Here is a 16,968-nt window from a genome sequence, read left to right on the forward strand (position 1 = left end):
CTACTCTGTCCTGTAAGGTCAGGTCGTTGAGCTGGAATTGACTATATGGCAATGGGTTTGGTGTACTTAGTTCACCAAGTAAACCAACTGGTTTCCTAGAAAATAAATGCTGTCAGTGTAAACCCACACTTACAGAAACACCTACAGAAGAACACAGAAACCTTTTTCTAAACAAGTGAAGTTTCCCAGACAGGGTTGCCTTCCACAGTGTGCACAGCAGACAGGGCAAGTGGAGACTGAAATCTAACCGGGGCTCCAGCTGCCAAAGACATGCGTCTGGGCTCAGCACTCTTCCATCCTCAAGGAAGAGGCACCATTTTGCCTTTTTCTAGTTCAGGCAAAAGTGAAGAAGTCTGCTATAAAGATGCCCAGAAGTAGAGTCTTGTTATGATCTGTACAAAGGTGCGCCATATGGGCCAGAAGTGGTCCTCATCCCAGAACATCTGCAAACCAACTTCAGAAGTCAAAGAAAAAAAAAGACATCCATACAGAGATGCTGTTAACATTTTAAGATGCATATCGAGGATACACAAACCTTTCTTCTATCTCCTCCCAGATAGCCTGTGAAGGCAGGAATGGTGTGGTTCTCAAATATTAGTGTGCATTAAGAACCATGTAAAGATCATGATATAAATTCAGGTTCCTGATCTCCCACTCTAGAAAACTATGATTCAACAGGTCTAGGGTAAGACCCAGGTAACTGTGATGCAGCTAAGTCTCAAAAACACTGGCTTAAGAGTTAAGAGTAACTTTGATGTCAGGCTTCCCTGAAATTCAAGCTCAGTTCTGGTTGGGCTAGCTACTTTACCTCCTTTAGCCTCAGTTTACTTAGTTATAAAAGGGTGCCATGTTATATAACTCACATGGCTGTGAGAATTAAGATTCTGTACACAAAGTTCTTATGGTGACCTTGACAAACTATAAACTCCCAGATTCTAAATCAGGTTGCCAGGAAAGAATCTCATAAGGTGATTTTCATGAGAAGTACAGATGCCAAAACAGCATTTGTTTTCTAAGGAGATCTGGGGAAAGTGTCTTAATATGGGGACTGAGGATGAGGCTCTAACTATCGCACATGTTTTGGCATAACTAAAAAAAAAAAAAGGGTGGGGGGGGCAGGACAAATTTGGAGCCACCTACCAAAACAGTCAAAAACATTAATTAAAAAAAATATAAAACTATATATAGTTTGAGCTAAAAAAAAAATTCTTATTATAAAACCCTGTCAGTAATACACCCAGTATGCTTGGTTTGGTTATTAAATGAACTGTTTTACTTTCAGTTCTGATTTTCAAACTGTTGCTTAGTCTAATACTTATGGCTGTCATAGGACATAGAGTCAATTCAGTGTGTTTTGGTAACACTTGGCTACATTTTACAGTATGAAGAACAGCCTCGTATAAAATCAAGCATTTTTACAAAGAAGGATTTGAATCAAATAATTTCTAAAGTCAGTTTAAATCATACACATGAAAACCATTACTGCAGTTACAGTTGGGTAGGGACAGAGCGAATCAGTGGCCACCTTGAGAGAGGCCCCACAGACACAGATGTTACAGCCTCTGCGATGATCGGGGCCCAGCATCTTACACCTTTTAATAATTTTATTTAAAAGAAATACAAAGTTTCCTGATAAGCACAGTTAGTTGGTTTCCCTTTGCCCTTTCCTCTTAATTTCTCCACCAAAAAGAAAAGATCTAGTTTAATACAGCGAGTGACTAAGCTAGCCATTCCTGTTTCTTTGCTTCTACTAGAAAGCCATAAAACACTCCATACGATATCACTTTGATAAGTTCTCCAAAGCTTGTATTTGTTCATTTGGTTTCTCAGTAAATATCTGTTGAGGGCTTGCCTTGTCCCAGGGTCTGTTACAGGCTTTGAACAAATGAAGCTTATGATTCCTGCTTTTGCTTCTCTGTTGACGTGAGGTTTCATCTTAGGTTCTGTAATTTTATGCACAGCCCACAAGCTTAGTCCCAAAAGCAGTATGTCTAGGCTGGAATGCTGAGAATGCAGGAGGGATGGAAGAAAAGGTCTGACAATTTATTTAGGTAGCTAACACCATAAAATCTTACAGATTCTACTCCTTTACTGGGAGCCCTGGTGGCACAGTGGTTAAGAGGTCGGCTGCTAACCCAAAAGGTCAGCAGTTCAAATTCACCAACCCCTCCTTGGAAACCCTAAGCAGTGGTTCTACTCTGTCCTATGGGGTCGCTGTGAGTCAGGACTAACTCAACGGCACTTAACAGCAATGCCTTTACCAAGAAACAACACCATCAGATAGTTGTAAAAGATCATGTTTATGGAATACTTTCTGAGATTTAAACAAGTATTAGACTACTGCATATATAGGCTAGTAGGTAGGAAAAGGGACAGGGAAGGAATAATAATATATATATCACACAACCAGTGTGGGAAATAATCAAAGATGTACTTCATTTTCTCTTGATTGTCTTTGGAAAGCATGCATGATCCTGAAGATCAGGACAGCTCTGTCCTACGGTACTTATTGAAGATTGGCTTGTAAGAGACTACATGCATAGAGGAATTGAGAAATGTTAAGCAGACTACAAGAATGGAAAGAGGCTGCTACCCTGCTAACCTGTGCAGCAGCTAGTGCACTCTTGTGGTCTTCCAGAGTCACTACAAGTTGTTCATGCTCGGAGAGTAAGTTCTTATGCTGTTGCTACACAAAAAAGAATTTTACATGTTGAGCTTTAACATCCTAAGACAAATTCTCTTTGGCTGGCAGTGGTATGACCACCCAAACGTTGCTTGCTTATTTATTTGTTCGTCTGTTGTTGTTGCAATATTTGCTAAGTTTAAAAATAACTGTTGTGAGACAAGACTAGGGTTTATGTAGTATTCCAAAAGTTAAAATATGCTACCGAAATATTAAAACCACGTGAAATCAAAACCAAAGGACCACATCTCTTATTAACAACAACTCTTTGTACGAGGTTTATTAAAATGCAACCATCTATAGCAAAAGAATCATATCGGTATTAAGGAAAATATTTTGATCTTCATACAACTTTTTAACTTAAGATGCAGAAGTGGTGAAAGTGCTAGGTATACTTCAATAACAGTATGGATTTGTAAAGCATGGATTTTAAAAGTCATCCTACAAAGTAATGCAGACAAACACTGAACAGTAAAATGTTTGCTTTTATTTTACCTTCACATCTTGAAGCTGTGTATGCATGTCTTGGTGTGCTTTCCTTAGTTGTCTATTCTCTTCTCTCAAATTATACACAGTTTCTATTTTAGAAAAAGAAAAACCATGCGTAAAGCCTTGAAATTGTCAGGCTTATGATTCTATCGCCTCCACATTTAAAGTCTCCCATTAACTTGATTTAGAATTTGTTTTCAACTCTGACAGTGTAAGATTCCAAATCAACAAAGCTATACCATACTGGCATGTGGCATGGACTCAGCTGGACATCTTAATGCAACCCGGTGCAGTAGTCTCAACACTTAAACAAGTTACACATCATAGAAGAAGTTAAGGATTTTTAATTACTCAGGAATTAAATACTTCTGTTAATAAACAATCCCTTAGAAATAAAATATAACAGGGCAGGGGTCGTCTAAGATCTGAGCCTCTTCACAAATTAAAGTCATAGCATGAATAATTCCATGTCCTCAAAAGGGACTTTAATTACTAAAGCAGCTCAAGAAAGAGAGAAAGGCAGGCACAGAGAGAGAAACCCCACCTACCTGATGTAATGGACTGAACTGTGTTCCTCAAAAATATGCCTGTAAATCCTACACCCCCGCAGCATATCTGTGGATGTAATACCATTTGGGAATAGGGTTTTGTTACATTAATGAGGCCACATCAGTGTAGGGCTATAAAAAGAGGCCATCAGGCACAGGGCGGAGGAAGAACGAATGGAGGAAAGACAGATGCCACGAAGACCGCTAGAGAAGCCAAGGCAACGATGTCCCCCCAGAGTGGACAGACAGCCTCCCCTAGAGCCAGAGCTCTCAATGTGGACTTCTAGCTTCCTAAATTTTGAAAAAATAAATTGGTAAAGTCGCCTACTTGTGGTATTTCTGTCATAGCAGCACTAAGAAACTAAAACACCCATCTAAAAAAGTTCTAAGTATTTTTCTTTCTCCTACCATTGAATTCTTGACTGATCCAAATTCCACCTCCATAACCATTTTTTTAACCATAGGGAAGTTCTTTCTAGGCTGCAGCAGCCAGAGTGTGGTCGTAACATTTCCCCAGTCCCAAGCTCTAGTGTTCAGGGAACATACTCTCATGGAAAATTTTCCCACATTTCCTGAATCCAGACATCAGATGTTGTGAACTGGCACCCTTGCACCAAATCCAACTCAATGGCAGCCAAGTTTCATTTTTTTGGTTGTAGGCAAACCATCCCTAAATGGCAGCCACACCCTGCAGACAAAGCCCTAACTCTCCAGAGTGCCACTCAGCACTGAAGCAAAGCATCAGTCACTATATCTTGTATTATTTCTGGCCACTTTTACTGCTTTGGATCCTGGCCTGACCCCTGGGCATTAGATTTACGATTGGGTTTTGGGGAAAAATCAAGAACGAAGATGGGAAGATGTGGCCAATGAATGGGTTACCTACCTACAGGTAATAATGGAATTTTCTCAAAGGAAAAAACAGGAGGCCACTGGCAATCCAAGAGGACCACGTGTCATTGACTAAACACACATATGTACATACACACACATGCACATACACACACATGCACACACCTCTAAAATACCCAAACTTTGATATCTTCTGAAGGAATTTCAGGTGATAAACTTAATGGCAGTGGAATAATCTGGAATAAGTTTGAATCTTGGCTTCCCCACCTTTGCTGTGTCACCTTGTTAAGTTATTTCACTTTGGTCAACTTCAACTTCATCTGCTAAATGAGGCTAAACACAATGCCTACCTTACAGGTTGTTGTAAGAATTAAATAAAATAATCCATATGAAGAGTTTTACCAGGAACAAGCATATGGTAAACATTTGTTAAGTGTCAGCCATTATAATGCTGATAACAAAAAGAATAATTACCTAAGCTTATATGTGATCAGCTCAACCTCCCTAGGGATTCTAAACTGTCTCCTTGCATCATACCGAGCTATCAAAGACAATATGGGCTATACACACCTCAGTTAGCCACTATTGACCTGCATCTACCACAGAATGCTTTAATTTACTATTCTAAGTTTTTATCAGGGATCATAACCAAACAAAAGTGCTGATGTGAAAATTATTTGTGGAAGTGTCATCAAAGGCATTGCCTACTCTTTTATTTAAGGTTTCTAGGAAATGTCTGGAGCCCTAGTGGCGCAGTGGATAAGAGCTCAGCTGCTAATCAAAAGGTCAGCAGTTCGAATCCACCAGCTGTTCCTTGGAAATCCTATGGGGCAGTTCTACTCTGTCCTATAGGGTCGCTATGAGTCTGACTCAACAGCAATGAGCTGGGGTTTGGTAAGGAATGTCTTCTAGAATTTGGTACCAGAAACACTGTTGTCTCTCTCTCTCCAAAGGCACTGGTATATTTTCTCCTTCTGATGACAAGAGCCTTATAACTTACTGTATTTTTCCCTTTTGTTCTGAGTGCCAGGAAGTTCAGACCAGACTATGAGGCTTGCATCATTTTAGTACTTGACATATTTGTGTCCTCCTGTTTTCCAAGACTCTGGTTTCTGACTTCTATCTATAATTTGTTAAAATTGTACTACACATGGACTTTGTTTCAAATAAGGAGTAAATGTAAGAGTGGACAAAAGAAAACCTGTCTTCCAGGGCTATTACTAAAAGTATAATTTACTAATTTATGTAAAGCTCCTAAAGTATGCCAAGCACAGATCATGTAGCTTGCTAATTTTATCTCTCATTCCTTAATGAATCTACTTATTATCAGTATAATGTATTTACTCAGCTAGCTTAGGTTTGCAAATGCTAAACAGTGCATTATAAAAACAATCATGAAGATGACACAGAACCAGGCAACATTTCCTTTTGGTGGCCATGAGTGGGAGCTGGCTCTACAACACCTAATGACAACAAACAGTGTACACAATAAGTCAATGTCTCCTCTCCCCCGTCCACTCCAGGCGTAGCCTCCTGTACTCAGGCAAGGCAAGCGCCATCTGACACTGGACTTCTCTGGTACTCTCTTCATTTATATTACCTTTGTGAGGACTTCCAGTGTTCAGTCTTTCTTCTTTTCTTTGTTTTGTCATCTTCAACAACCCCTCATCACCTGCCACATCACCAACAAGTAACAACATATCTACATCTCTTGGGTGCTATCTGCCCACACCTGGCCTGACCATCAAGACCGCCCTAAACCTCTGTACTACTGCCTTGATGGCTACTTAACTCTCATGTGCCTTTTTAACTTTTTATTTTGAAATAATTATAGACAAAAAGTTGCAAAAACTTCACAGCAAGATCCCAAGTATCCATTACCTGGGTTCCCTCAGTGGTGACATCTTACATACATATAGTACACTACCAAAACTAGGAAATCGGTTGGCACAGTGCAATTAACTAGAGTTCTACTAGGATTTCATTTTTTCCATGTGCCACATGTCTTTTTAAACTACTCCCAACACTTTAAAATTATTTAGCCCCTAAATATTTGAATGTAGAATGTGCTGGATCCCTTTCCCAGGACTCAGATACACTCAGAGAAGAGATACATGCTGTGCCATTTTACTCTGAAAATACCTGATGATGATGAAGAAGGCAGAAAATACATACTGAAGGTTTACCATATGCCAGTAATAGTTCTAGGGGCTTTACTTATATTATTTAATTCTCACACCAACTCTATGAGGTTGATAGTTTTTAATGATTATCTCAAATTTACAATGAAGCCCACGATGAACACACAATTTGCCCATAATCACTTAACTAGTAATTGGAGAAGCCACGATTCACCTGGGCAGTCTGGCTCTAGAGTCTGAGTTTTTCGTAGTACTCAACAGCTCAAGAGGAAGTCTCTCTGTCCCCTTGGGGAGTTCCAGAAATACGAGGGGCAATTTCCCATTGACACAATGACTGGGGAGCACTGATGGTACTTGTGCGGGGTGGGGGGGTAGAGATGCGAAACGTCTTGCCTCACACACAAGAACTGTCTTGTTCAAAATGGCCCACTGAGAAACACTGAGTATCCTACTATGCTTCCTAAACAAACTCAAAAAGATAAGAATGAATGCGCAATACTACAAAGACGCAAGTGGCTGGTAAGGAATCACATGATAAAGAATTACTATGCAAAGGCAAACAAAATCGAAGTCTGCTGTTCTACTGAAACATTAATATGAGTAATTATTTTCATACAAACTGGCTACTTAGATTTTCAAACACCTTTTAGCTTAGAAAGTTCCTGTTCTTTCTCCTGCTGAAGCTGCAGGTACTTCTGCTTATGGTCATTAAATGTTCTACTGAAGTCCTCCCCTTGTTGGCGATGCTCCTCTTCCAAGTCACTGTGCTGTTTCTTTAGCTCCTCGTGTTGACTCTGCAAAGATGAAAACTTGAGCAGAGACATACATTCTGTACATAAATTACATAAAAAATTATTTCTCGAGAGCAAAGTTTTTCTCTTCAAAGAAAGAACAAATGAAAACATAAGCCTCATTTCCCTGAGGTTGCTGGTAATTTGTACAGCTCCTCTATATTTCCCCTACATTTTACATGACTGCTTTGGGATTATGGCCAAAAATAATTTTCCTCTTAATTTTTAACATTAATGGGAAACAAGTCAGCATGAGAGACTGAGAAAGAGAGTGATCTGGGGAAATTTGAAGGGACTCAAATTACCATGGAAACAAGCGAAGCTAATGGCAAAATTATCCCTCTACAGATGTTCTGGACTTCCTAATTTCAATCTGATATTCCCCCAGCAACATAACTGACTTCTCTTATCTGGCTTCCAGCCTTCTCTGGTAACCCAGTTTAAAAAAATACACACAAAAAAGATATTGCTCCTTTTGAGGCAGTGATAAATTGACTGTTTATAAAATGACTCTTATTGTTCTTACTTCTGATTATACCACTACACTATAATCACAATTTAGATAAATGCTTAATGTGAAAGGATCGTCTGCCCTAATTCATGTACTGCATTTTTGATAATATGAAAAGTTCTGATTTCAATAAAAAGTATGTGCCTTATGTGATATACTAAACAGAAAACTAGGGGCAGGGGAACTGTGGTTTGGTCTGCACACATGCAGAGTGGCGTGATGGCACGCTCGCTGCTCCTTTCTGCTAGCTTCACACAAACAAGGAGTCTCTCTTTTTTTTTTTTTTTTGGTTGTCTTCCTAAAACCCAGTAATGAGTTTTATCCAAGCACCAAGGGAGGAGAATCTTTAAATATAAATTGTGTCCCTGTGGCAGGTAAAAGAATATTTATTAAATGTAGTAACAGGAAGGAAGCATTTTAATAGGTATACTCTCCAGTCTAAGATAAAAGAAAATCACCATGAGAAACTAAAACAAGCAAACCTTAAAGGGTAAGTAAGGAACAAAACAAAAAGTTAGGTGACCAGGGGGAAAAAAAAAATCTGTTGCTGTTTAGTCAATTCCGACTCAGGGCAACCCTACAGAGTACCTGATTTATAGGAAAATATATAATAAGCTAAACATGTTCTTTGCAATCAGGTAGTAAATATGATGGGACATTATAATTATACATAATTTAAACCAAATATGACTTTAGTATACCATATTACTATACAAATCAACTTTCTGTAAACTTTCATCACTTTAGAGACCACTGCATTAATTAGTTCAAATACTAGTTAACTTTCTTTCATTCATGAAGAACAACTTTAAATTACTCACTTTCAGCATCTGATGTTGGACATTCAATGCACTGTATCTGCTATTGGAATCTTGCTGTAAATTGAAAAGAAAGTGGTCAACACAAAGATAAATCTAGCTCTCCTGCTAAACACGGCTTAAAGCACTTAGTAGAAGAACTTCATTTATTTCATTTGTATAAGCTGAAATGAATTCTATGCTTAAATCAGGATGTCTCTGGAGCCATTTCTTTATTTTACAGCAGAAATGAAGTTTTAGCATACCTTTGCTAGATTTTAGTAATGAAAAGGCAGCATACAAAATCATAAAATGGTAGCTTAAACGGGCTCTTAGAGATGATTTGGTCTCACTTCTCATATTCAGGAGAACTGAGGCCACACACAGAGGGGCTTGTCCTGAGACACGGTCACCACATATGGCTAATACATTGTGCTGGGTGCCCACGTGAAGGAGGGAGAGGTGATAAACCAGCCAGGACCATTCCTCACAAGCTTAGTATGGCTTAAGTGAGAGAAGAGAAAAGGTGCTTCCCTTCACTGAGCTTCAGTAGGTAAGAAATTCTACATACATTATTTTACCTCAGTGAGACTCCACGAAGTGAGAAACAAACTCAGAAAGGTTAAGGAAGATACCCGAAGGCAAACGTCTTGTTGAAGCAGCACAGCCAGGACTGAAACTCGAGTATAAGCTGACGGCCAAGCTCCATGTTCTGCTGGTATATATCTGTGTCCCAGTGGAGCATCTGTGCACCTAACACATTTCCACAGCCCAAGCAGCCATAACTAGTCAGTACGCTAGGGGATCCTGCAATGTTTTCCTCCCTATACTGTGTTGTTTTATCTTTACCTGTCTCTGAATTGTGCCTGTCAAAAAGTATTGAAATCCTAACCACTATAGCGCTGAATGTGGTCCTGTTTGGAAGCAGGATTTTTCTTGTTAGGTTAATGAAGTCATACAGCAGGAGGGTAGGTCCTAAACCTAATCTCTTCTGAGTGGTGTCTTATACAGAGGAGTACAGACACAGGAGCAGATGCAAACCGCAGAAGACATACTCCACATGAAGACAGATCTACAAGTAGCCAAGGAAGCCCAAGAAACGCTGAGACTACAGGAACAGGAAGGACACGAGGATCTTCCCCCAGCACCCAGAGAGAGAGCATGTGGGCACGTGTGAGCTCAGCCTCACAGTTGCCCTGGATGCAGGCTCCTTGCCTCCAAACCTGTGAGGTGATAAATTCTCATCCTTTAAAGCCATACACTTAGTGGTATTTTGTTATGGCAATCTAGGAAACCAAGACAATCACTATCATCAATAATGATAAACGAAGGTAAGTTTTAAAAGAATAATTTTTAAAGCTTTCCTCTTGGAATTTTTTGGTAGTAAATATATTTTTGCCAAACAACCGGAGTGATCAACAGAGTGAAATACTTTATGACTATATTTCCCCCTCCTTCAAGTTTCTTAAGAAAAAATTTAAGAGACAATAGACTTACTCTTCCTTTATTTAGTGTTTCTTGCGCTTCTAACTTATAGACAAGGAAATCTAAGAAAGAAAAGACGGAGAAAGTAAACAGAGTGTAAGTAATTCGTTGTGGAATTTTAAAACATCTAAAAAATTAAAGGCAAGCTTTACTCAGTCTTACAAAAATATTCTAGTTTTAAAACAATCTATTTGGCGATTCATATACCTTTTTTTTTTTTTTTTTTACTACTTCTATACTTCTTTTTGTGGAAACCCTGGTGGCGTACTAGTTAAGTGCTATGGCTGCTAACCAAAGGGTCGGCAGTTCGAATCCACCAGGCACTCCTTGGAAACTCTATGGAGCAGTTCTACTCTGTCCTATAGGGTTGCTATGAGTCGGAATCAACTCGACTGCACTGGGTTTTTTGATTCTTCTTTTTACCACTTAATACTTTAAAAATAGTTGAACAGAGCTATTATATAATCTTCCCCCTTAACTTAGAGCTGTAAATCTTGCATTGAAAAAGCCTGCGTTGTATATAAACAATTGATTAAAAGTGCATTTACAATATCTCTGTGATTAACTCTCCTTGAAATAGGGAGGGAAAAAAAAGCAGCACATATGAATACACGGGTGACTTATTGCTACCCACTAGATGGCATACTATAATCATTAATGCTCTAACAGCTTTATTATCCACTAGGTGGCTCTATAAAATCACTCAGCATTTGAAGACAAGAAACATTCAAATTCTATCAAAGCATTTTACTTAGGTTAAACTTCTATACTTCATACAGGATTAATCCAAGGGTGACTCAAACATCCCAACCAATACCGTCCTCTGCTTTGCCGCCTTCTATCCCACTAAAGTGACCAGACAGAACAACTCCAACTAAAATCTCAAGATTTACTACAAAACATGAATAAATAAACAAAAATTGGAATGCAGAAAAGTTCAAATCATAAGCTCTATAACAAGGCCTGTGCTTTACAGAAAAATTCTGAAAAAGGTCAACAGACTTGCTAATACCTGAGCTGTTAATTTTTCAAACTGAACCAATCAGCTGTGCCACTAAAGTCTTTCCAAAGAGAAAAACAGGTGCAAAACTTAAAAGATACAGACTATGTGATCAATTATATATAGTGTGATATATAACTGTGAGACAATAAATGCTTACATACATATATACTAGACCTTGTATACTGTTTCTCTTATTTTTTTCCTGGAGCTCTACAGACAGAAGTTCCAGGTATTAATAGCACATGTCTATAATATTCAGATAAAAAATTGTTATTTCTGAAATAATATGCACTACCAATATATGAACTATTTCAAGGCAGTGTGAACTGAGGGAGGGATTCTAAATCGCATCTTGAGCAGGAATTACTGTGCAATGCCTAACATACTGTTTGATACCTCTTTCTCTCCATCCACCTATAATACTGGCTTTGGGTTCATCTGAGAAATTTCTTCATAAAAAACTAGTAAGGCAAGTACATAATGCTTCAAAGAACAATATGATAAAAACATAAAACAAGTTAAATTATTTACCTTCCTTTGCTTTCTTATGTTCAAGTCTTTCCTTTTGCAGGGATTTCTCTAATCTCGATCTGTGTTCATATACAACTTAAAAAAAAAAAAAAGAGTTACATTTTGTCTTAAAAGAATGAGCAATTCTAAGGTAAAGTTAATATCATTTTTCAAAACAGGGTTAACCTGAAAGGAAAACAGTTTAGGGTCCTGCTGTGGGTTGACCTGTGTGACCCTCAAAAAGATATGTCTGCATCCTCAGCCCCGGCGCCTGTGAATGTGAACTTATTTTGTTAGCAGGGTCTTTGCAGATGTAATCAAGCTAAGATGAAGCCATACTGGATTTGGGTAGGCCCTAATGCAATGACTGGTATCTTTCTAAGTAGAGGGAAATCTGTACACAGAGGCACAGAGGAGACACATAGGGAGAACCCATGAGACAACAGAGGCAGAGACCGTGGTGACAAATTTACAAGCCAAGGAACACTAAAACTGCGGGCAAGCACCAGAAGCAAGGCAGATGCAAGGAGCAATCTTCCCCTAGAGTTTTCGGAAAGAGCATGGTCCTCTGACACCTTGATTTCAGACTCCCTGCCTCTAGAACAGTGAGAGAATAAATTTCTGCTGTTTTAAGCCACCTTGTTTGAGCCAGTTGGTTACAGCAGCTCTAGGAAACGAATACAAGTCCTTACAGAACTGAAATAGATTCGTGTGCATTGTAAGTGCTACATTATGGGTAAAGAACATACATACTATTCTGGGCTGACTCTCATATAGTCTGCCCCTTTATAGAGCCCATACTCTGAAGAGGCTTCCACCTTCTCTGTCAGCTGCTTTTCCTTCTCCTGCTCCTTAACTGTGAGTATCTCTGTGAGGGCTCCATGTCTCTTCCTGGGCAATCGTGCCCACTCTCATAACTTTGATCACCATCTGCACAGCATTTACTCCCATACCTGTATTTCCAGATCACACCTCTCTCCTTAGGCACTAGATGAGTGTTTCCTAAAGTCTACAGAGTGTATCCACTCAGGTATCCCATAAGCACTTCAAAGTCAACATGATCAAATGTAAATTAAGGCAGCATGAACAGGTGAGGACATCTCAACAGCCGCCACCAGATGCCTAGGGGACGAAGGAGAAGGCGCAAAGGTGAGAGATCCACAGAAACAGGGGAGGCAGGTACTCTCCACAGAACCTGTAAAAGTGCCCACACAAGAGGACAAGTCAGGTTTAATACCTGCCAAGGTCGGGAGAAACCAATGGCAAACTGACGTCAATCCTGTAAGACCTTCCTGCACTAAAGTAGGGGAAGGATAGGTTAGGAAGGGAAACGGATGAAGTAGTTGATCATAACCCTCTTCTCCCCAATACGGGCTTCACATCTATCACAAGCAGGAACTGGAGAGAGGGAACAGCTTTACCTTTGAATGAATAAAATCTGTATTATTACACTGGACAAAATAATTACTGAACTGACACTATGTGCACAGATAAAAGTTATTGAAAGATCTTTTTTTTTTTTTTTTTAAATCATCTGAGAAAAGCCAGACAAGTAACCAAGTCTGTCCTAGATTTCATCCAGGCATAGAAAACCCTGCCCCATACAGTGATTTGAACAGGAAATGAGCTTAAGAAGAGGAGAGAATAAAGTAAATTTCTGACGCACATTTCAAACCCTATTAGTTCAGCATTATGGATATATGATCTCACTCCCTGGAAGGTTAGGCAAACCTGTTACTTGGTTCTTTGCCTAGTCTCAAGCTCTCCATGGCTACTTAAGATAGAATCTCATCATTGATCATCCGACTGACCACGCAGAATACACAGAATTGCCCCAACCCTTTTGGACGCCTCCCAGTTGCCATGGTCACAGCAATTGCCCTCCCCTGCTATGACCTCTTGCTGCTGAAGGGAGTCCCAATCCCTGCTCCCGCACTCTCTCCATCATCACAGCTGCCAGTCTTGCTTCCAACATAGCCATCGCCTCCTGGGCCCTCCACACTGCATCTCCTATCTTGTCATCCCACATAAACCTTCCATTCCCAGGGCTCACTGTACTATTTATTACCACAAGCCTGACCTCTGCTCATACCTATGCTAACATTCTGTCCACACCTCCTAGGATGCCTGTCACCACCCATACTGGTGTGGCTATAGTCCTCTGATGGCACGCCGACCCCAATCTCATCTTTACCCTCAACCTCAGCCTCCTACCAGTTATTGCAACAATTCCTGTCCCATCCTCTTCCTTCATCAGGGTTACAATTCTATTCACCAGCACTAGAGAGGAATGTAATACAAATCAGCACTACTAAGCCCTTACTATGTACCTGGCACCTTATTACAGGTGGGAATGCAAAATGAATAGACATGGACATTGCCCTCGAGAAGCTCAAGCCTAACATGGGAGACAGATTACATGATTTGTAAATTGTTAGTGCCAAAGGCATTTGGCATAATAAAAGTATATTTAAGCCCCCTAAAAGAGAGCAGTGAACTCCAGATCAGAGAGTTGCAAGGGAAAGATTCTCAGAAGTAGTGAACCCTTGGCTACCTTTGAAAGTGAAGGGCAGTTTGACAGACGGAGGCACTAATGGAGAAAGGTACTCATGGAAGACAGATTATAAGTGCAAAGGCACAGAGGTGTGGAAGTGGATTAAAGGCAGCTGTGCTCCAAAAGCCTTGGTCCACTGTTGAGAAATCATACTTTTCAAACATTTACACGTATGGTACAATCCCCTTGGCCAATTTCTAAAAGCCTATTAAACCCAAGAGGTACCTTGGATTGGTACTACTAGCACTATTTTGGATGCTGTTTGGAAGGTGGCAGTGAATTAGCACTTTAGAACCTCACTAAGCCAAAGTCTGAACCCTTAACTCATAATCTTTGAGAATTTCCGTCTGGTGGGGGAGATTTAAAGGGAAACAAATAAATTACAATACTATTATGATGTAACAGGTAGAATAGGATGCTATAGGAATACCTAACCTCCCCAGCTGGAAGGAAAAACACTCAATTTCCAATCCACTGGCCAAAGGTCCCATGGTATGGGGTACAAGGTCATAGGAACATAAACATGATAGTTAAAAGGGAATCTTGGTCACTGACTGGACATATTATATAGATAATTCCAGCCTAGGAATACCCATGATAAGTTCAATAAGAACAGGAACAGTAAAAAAAAAAAAAAAAAAGGCATTCTCAGATACCTCATATTCTAAACATTAAACACTATTTTGGAAGGGTGAGATAGAGGGAAAAAGTTGAGCTTAGACCCTGGCACTACTGGCATGAATAAAAAAACAGAAAATGACAAATGTTGGAGAGGCTACGGGGAGATTGGAACTTTTATGCACTGCTGATGGGAATGCAAAATGGTACAACCATTTTGGAAAATGGGAAGCTGCTTCCTTAAAAAGCTAGAAATAGAAACACCGTACAATCCAGCAATCCCACTCCTAGGAGTATATTCTAGACAAGTAAGAGCTGTCACACAAATAGGCATATGCACACCCATGTTCACTGTAGCATTATTCACAATAGCAAAAAGATGGAAACAACCTAAGTGCCCATCAACATACGAATGAATAAACTATGGTACATACACACAATGGAATACTACGCAACAATAAAGAACAAGGATGAATCTGCTAAACATCTCACAACATGGATAAATCTGGAGACCATTATGCTGAGGGAAAGAAGTCAATCACAAAAAGATGAATACTGTATGAGATCACTATTATAAAAACTCATGAAAAGGTTTACACACAGAAAGAAAATCTTTGATGGTTACGAGGGAGGGGAGGGGTAGGGATGGAAAAACACTAACTAGACAATAATAGATATGTGGTAACCTTGGTTAAGGGTAAGAGAGTATACATTACTGGTAAAGTCAGCACAAATTGACCAACGCAAAGTCACAGGAGCTTCATAGACACATCTAAACTCCTTGAGGGCCGAGTTACTGGGCTGAAGGCTGGGGGTCATGTTCTCGGGGGACATTTAGCTCAACTGGCATAACATGGTTTATAAAGAAAATGTTCTACATTCTACGTTGGTGAGTAGCGTCTGGGGTCTTAAAAGCCTGTGAGTGGCCATCTAAGATACATCTACTGGTCCCACACTGTCTGGGGCAAGAAGAATGAAGACAACCAAAGACACAAGGGAAAGATTAGTCCAAAGGACTAATGGACCAGAACTACCACAGCCTCCACCAGACTAAGTCTGGCACAACTAGACAGGGGTCGCTCTGACAGGGATCACAATAGAGGGTCCTGGACAGAGCAGAAGAAGAACGTAGAACACGTAGTTCAATCATGTATACGAGACTAAATGGGCACACCAGCCCAAGGGCAAGGACAAAAAGACAGGAGGAGACAAGAAAGCTGGATGAACGGAAATGGGGAACCCAAGGTTGAGAAGGAGAGAGTGTTGACATGTTGTGGGGTGTGCAGTGTCACACAACAATATGTGTATTGTTTAATGAGAAACTAATTTGCTTTGTAAACTTTCACCAAAGAACAATTTTAAAAAAGTTGAATTTAGAAATTTCAACCCAGTGAGATTCTTCTTTATTTAATAGAATACGGCAGCAATCACTGCAAACGCATTGTTGAAAACTCAATGTTGTAGGTTATCAGATAATGATTATCTCAGACTAAGGAGTCCTGGGGCACTGTTGTTAACTGCTCAGCTGCTAACCAAGAGGTTGGTCGTTCAAATCCAGCTGCTCCAAGAGAGAAAGATGTGGAAGTCTGCTTCTGTAAAGATTACGGCCTTGGAAACACGATGGGGCAGTTCTACTCTGTCCTATATGGTGGCTACAAGTCAGAATTTACTAGATGGCAATGGATATTTTTGGTATCTCAGCCTCAGGAAGTAGAAAACTCATCAGTATAACTTAATCACAATTAGAATGAAGGGTCCACTACATTAAACCAAGGAAAGAGGGAGTGTGGGCTTAGGAGCAAGGGGTGAGAGGGTAGGAGATAATTTCATTCTTTATTCTCTTCCCCAGGATTCAGTGAGGAATGGTATTGTGCCAACAACTGGTCTAAGATACCCATTTATCAAACTGAATCACACAACTGAGTTTTACACTCAATGGGAATGTACACATTCAACATACTAGTAGCAGTGTCAAGAGTCAGGAGA

The 16,968-nt window shown here is 39.8% G+C and overlaps 1 protein-coding gene across 12 annotated transcripts in view; it reads right to left on the minus strand.

Annotated features, from left to right (window-relative positions):
- GOLIM4 (golgi integral membrane protein 4) overlaps positions 1 to 16,968 on the minus strand; it is a 97,978-nt gene that overhangs the window by 20,690 nt on the left and 60,320 nt on the right. For 8 of the 12 annotated variants that reach the window (XM_064275438.1, XM_064275437.1, XM_064275442.1 and 5 more), the window contains 6 exons: positions 11,832 to 11,906; positions 10,310 to 10,359; positions 8,837 to 8,890; positions 7,357 to 7,522; positions 3,179 to 3,261; positions 2,603 to 2,686 (listed from right to left, as the gene is read on the minus strand). In XM_064275438.1, coding sequence (XP_064131508.1) covers positions 2,603 to 2,686; positions 3,179 to 3,261; positions 7,357 to 7,522; positions 8,837 to 8,890; positions 10,310 to 10,359; positions 11,832 to 11,906 — 512 coding nt within the window. The remainder of the gene's footprint in view (positions 1 to 2,602; positions 2,687 to 3,178; positions 3,262 to 7,356; positions 7,523 to 8,836; positions 8,891 to 10,309; positions 10,360 to 11,831; positions 11,907 to 16,968) is intronic. The other 4 variants (XM_010596049.3, XM_010596046.3, XM_023555534.2 and 1 more) reach the window with 3 other exon arrangements.

The sequence above is a fragment of the Loxodonta africana genome, chromosome 23, assembly GCF_030014295.1.
Source record: "Loxodonta africana isolate mLoxAfr1 chromosome 23, mLoxAfr1.hap2, whole genome shotgun sequence".
In the NCBI taxonomy this organism is placed as follows: Eukaryota; Metazoa; Chordata; class Mammalia; order Proboscidea; family Elephantidae; genus Loxodonta; species Loxodonta africana.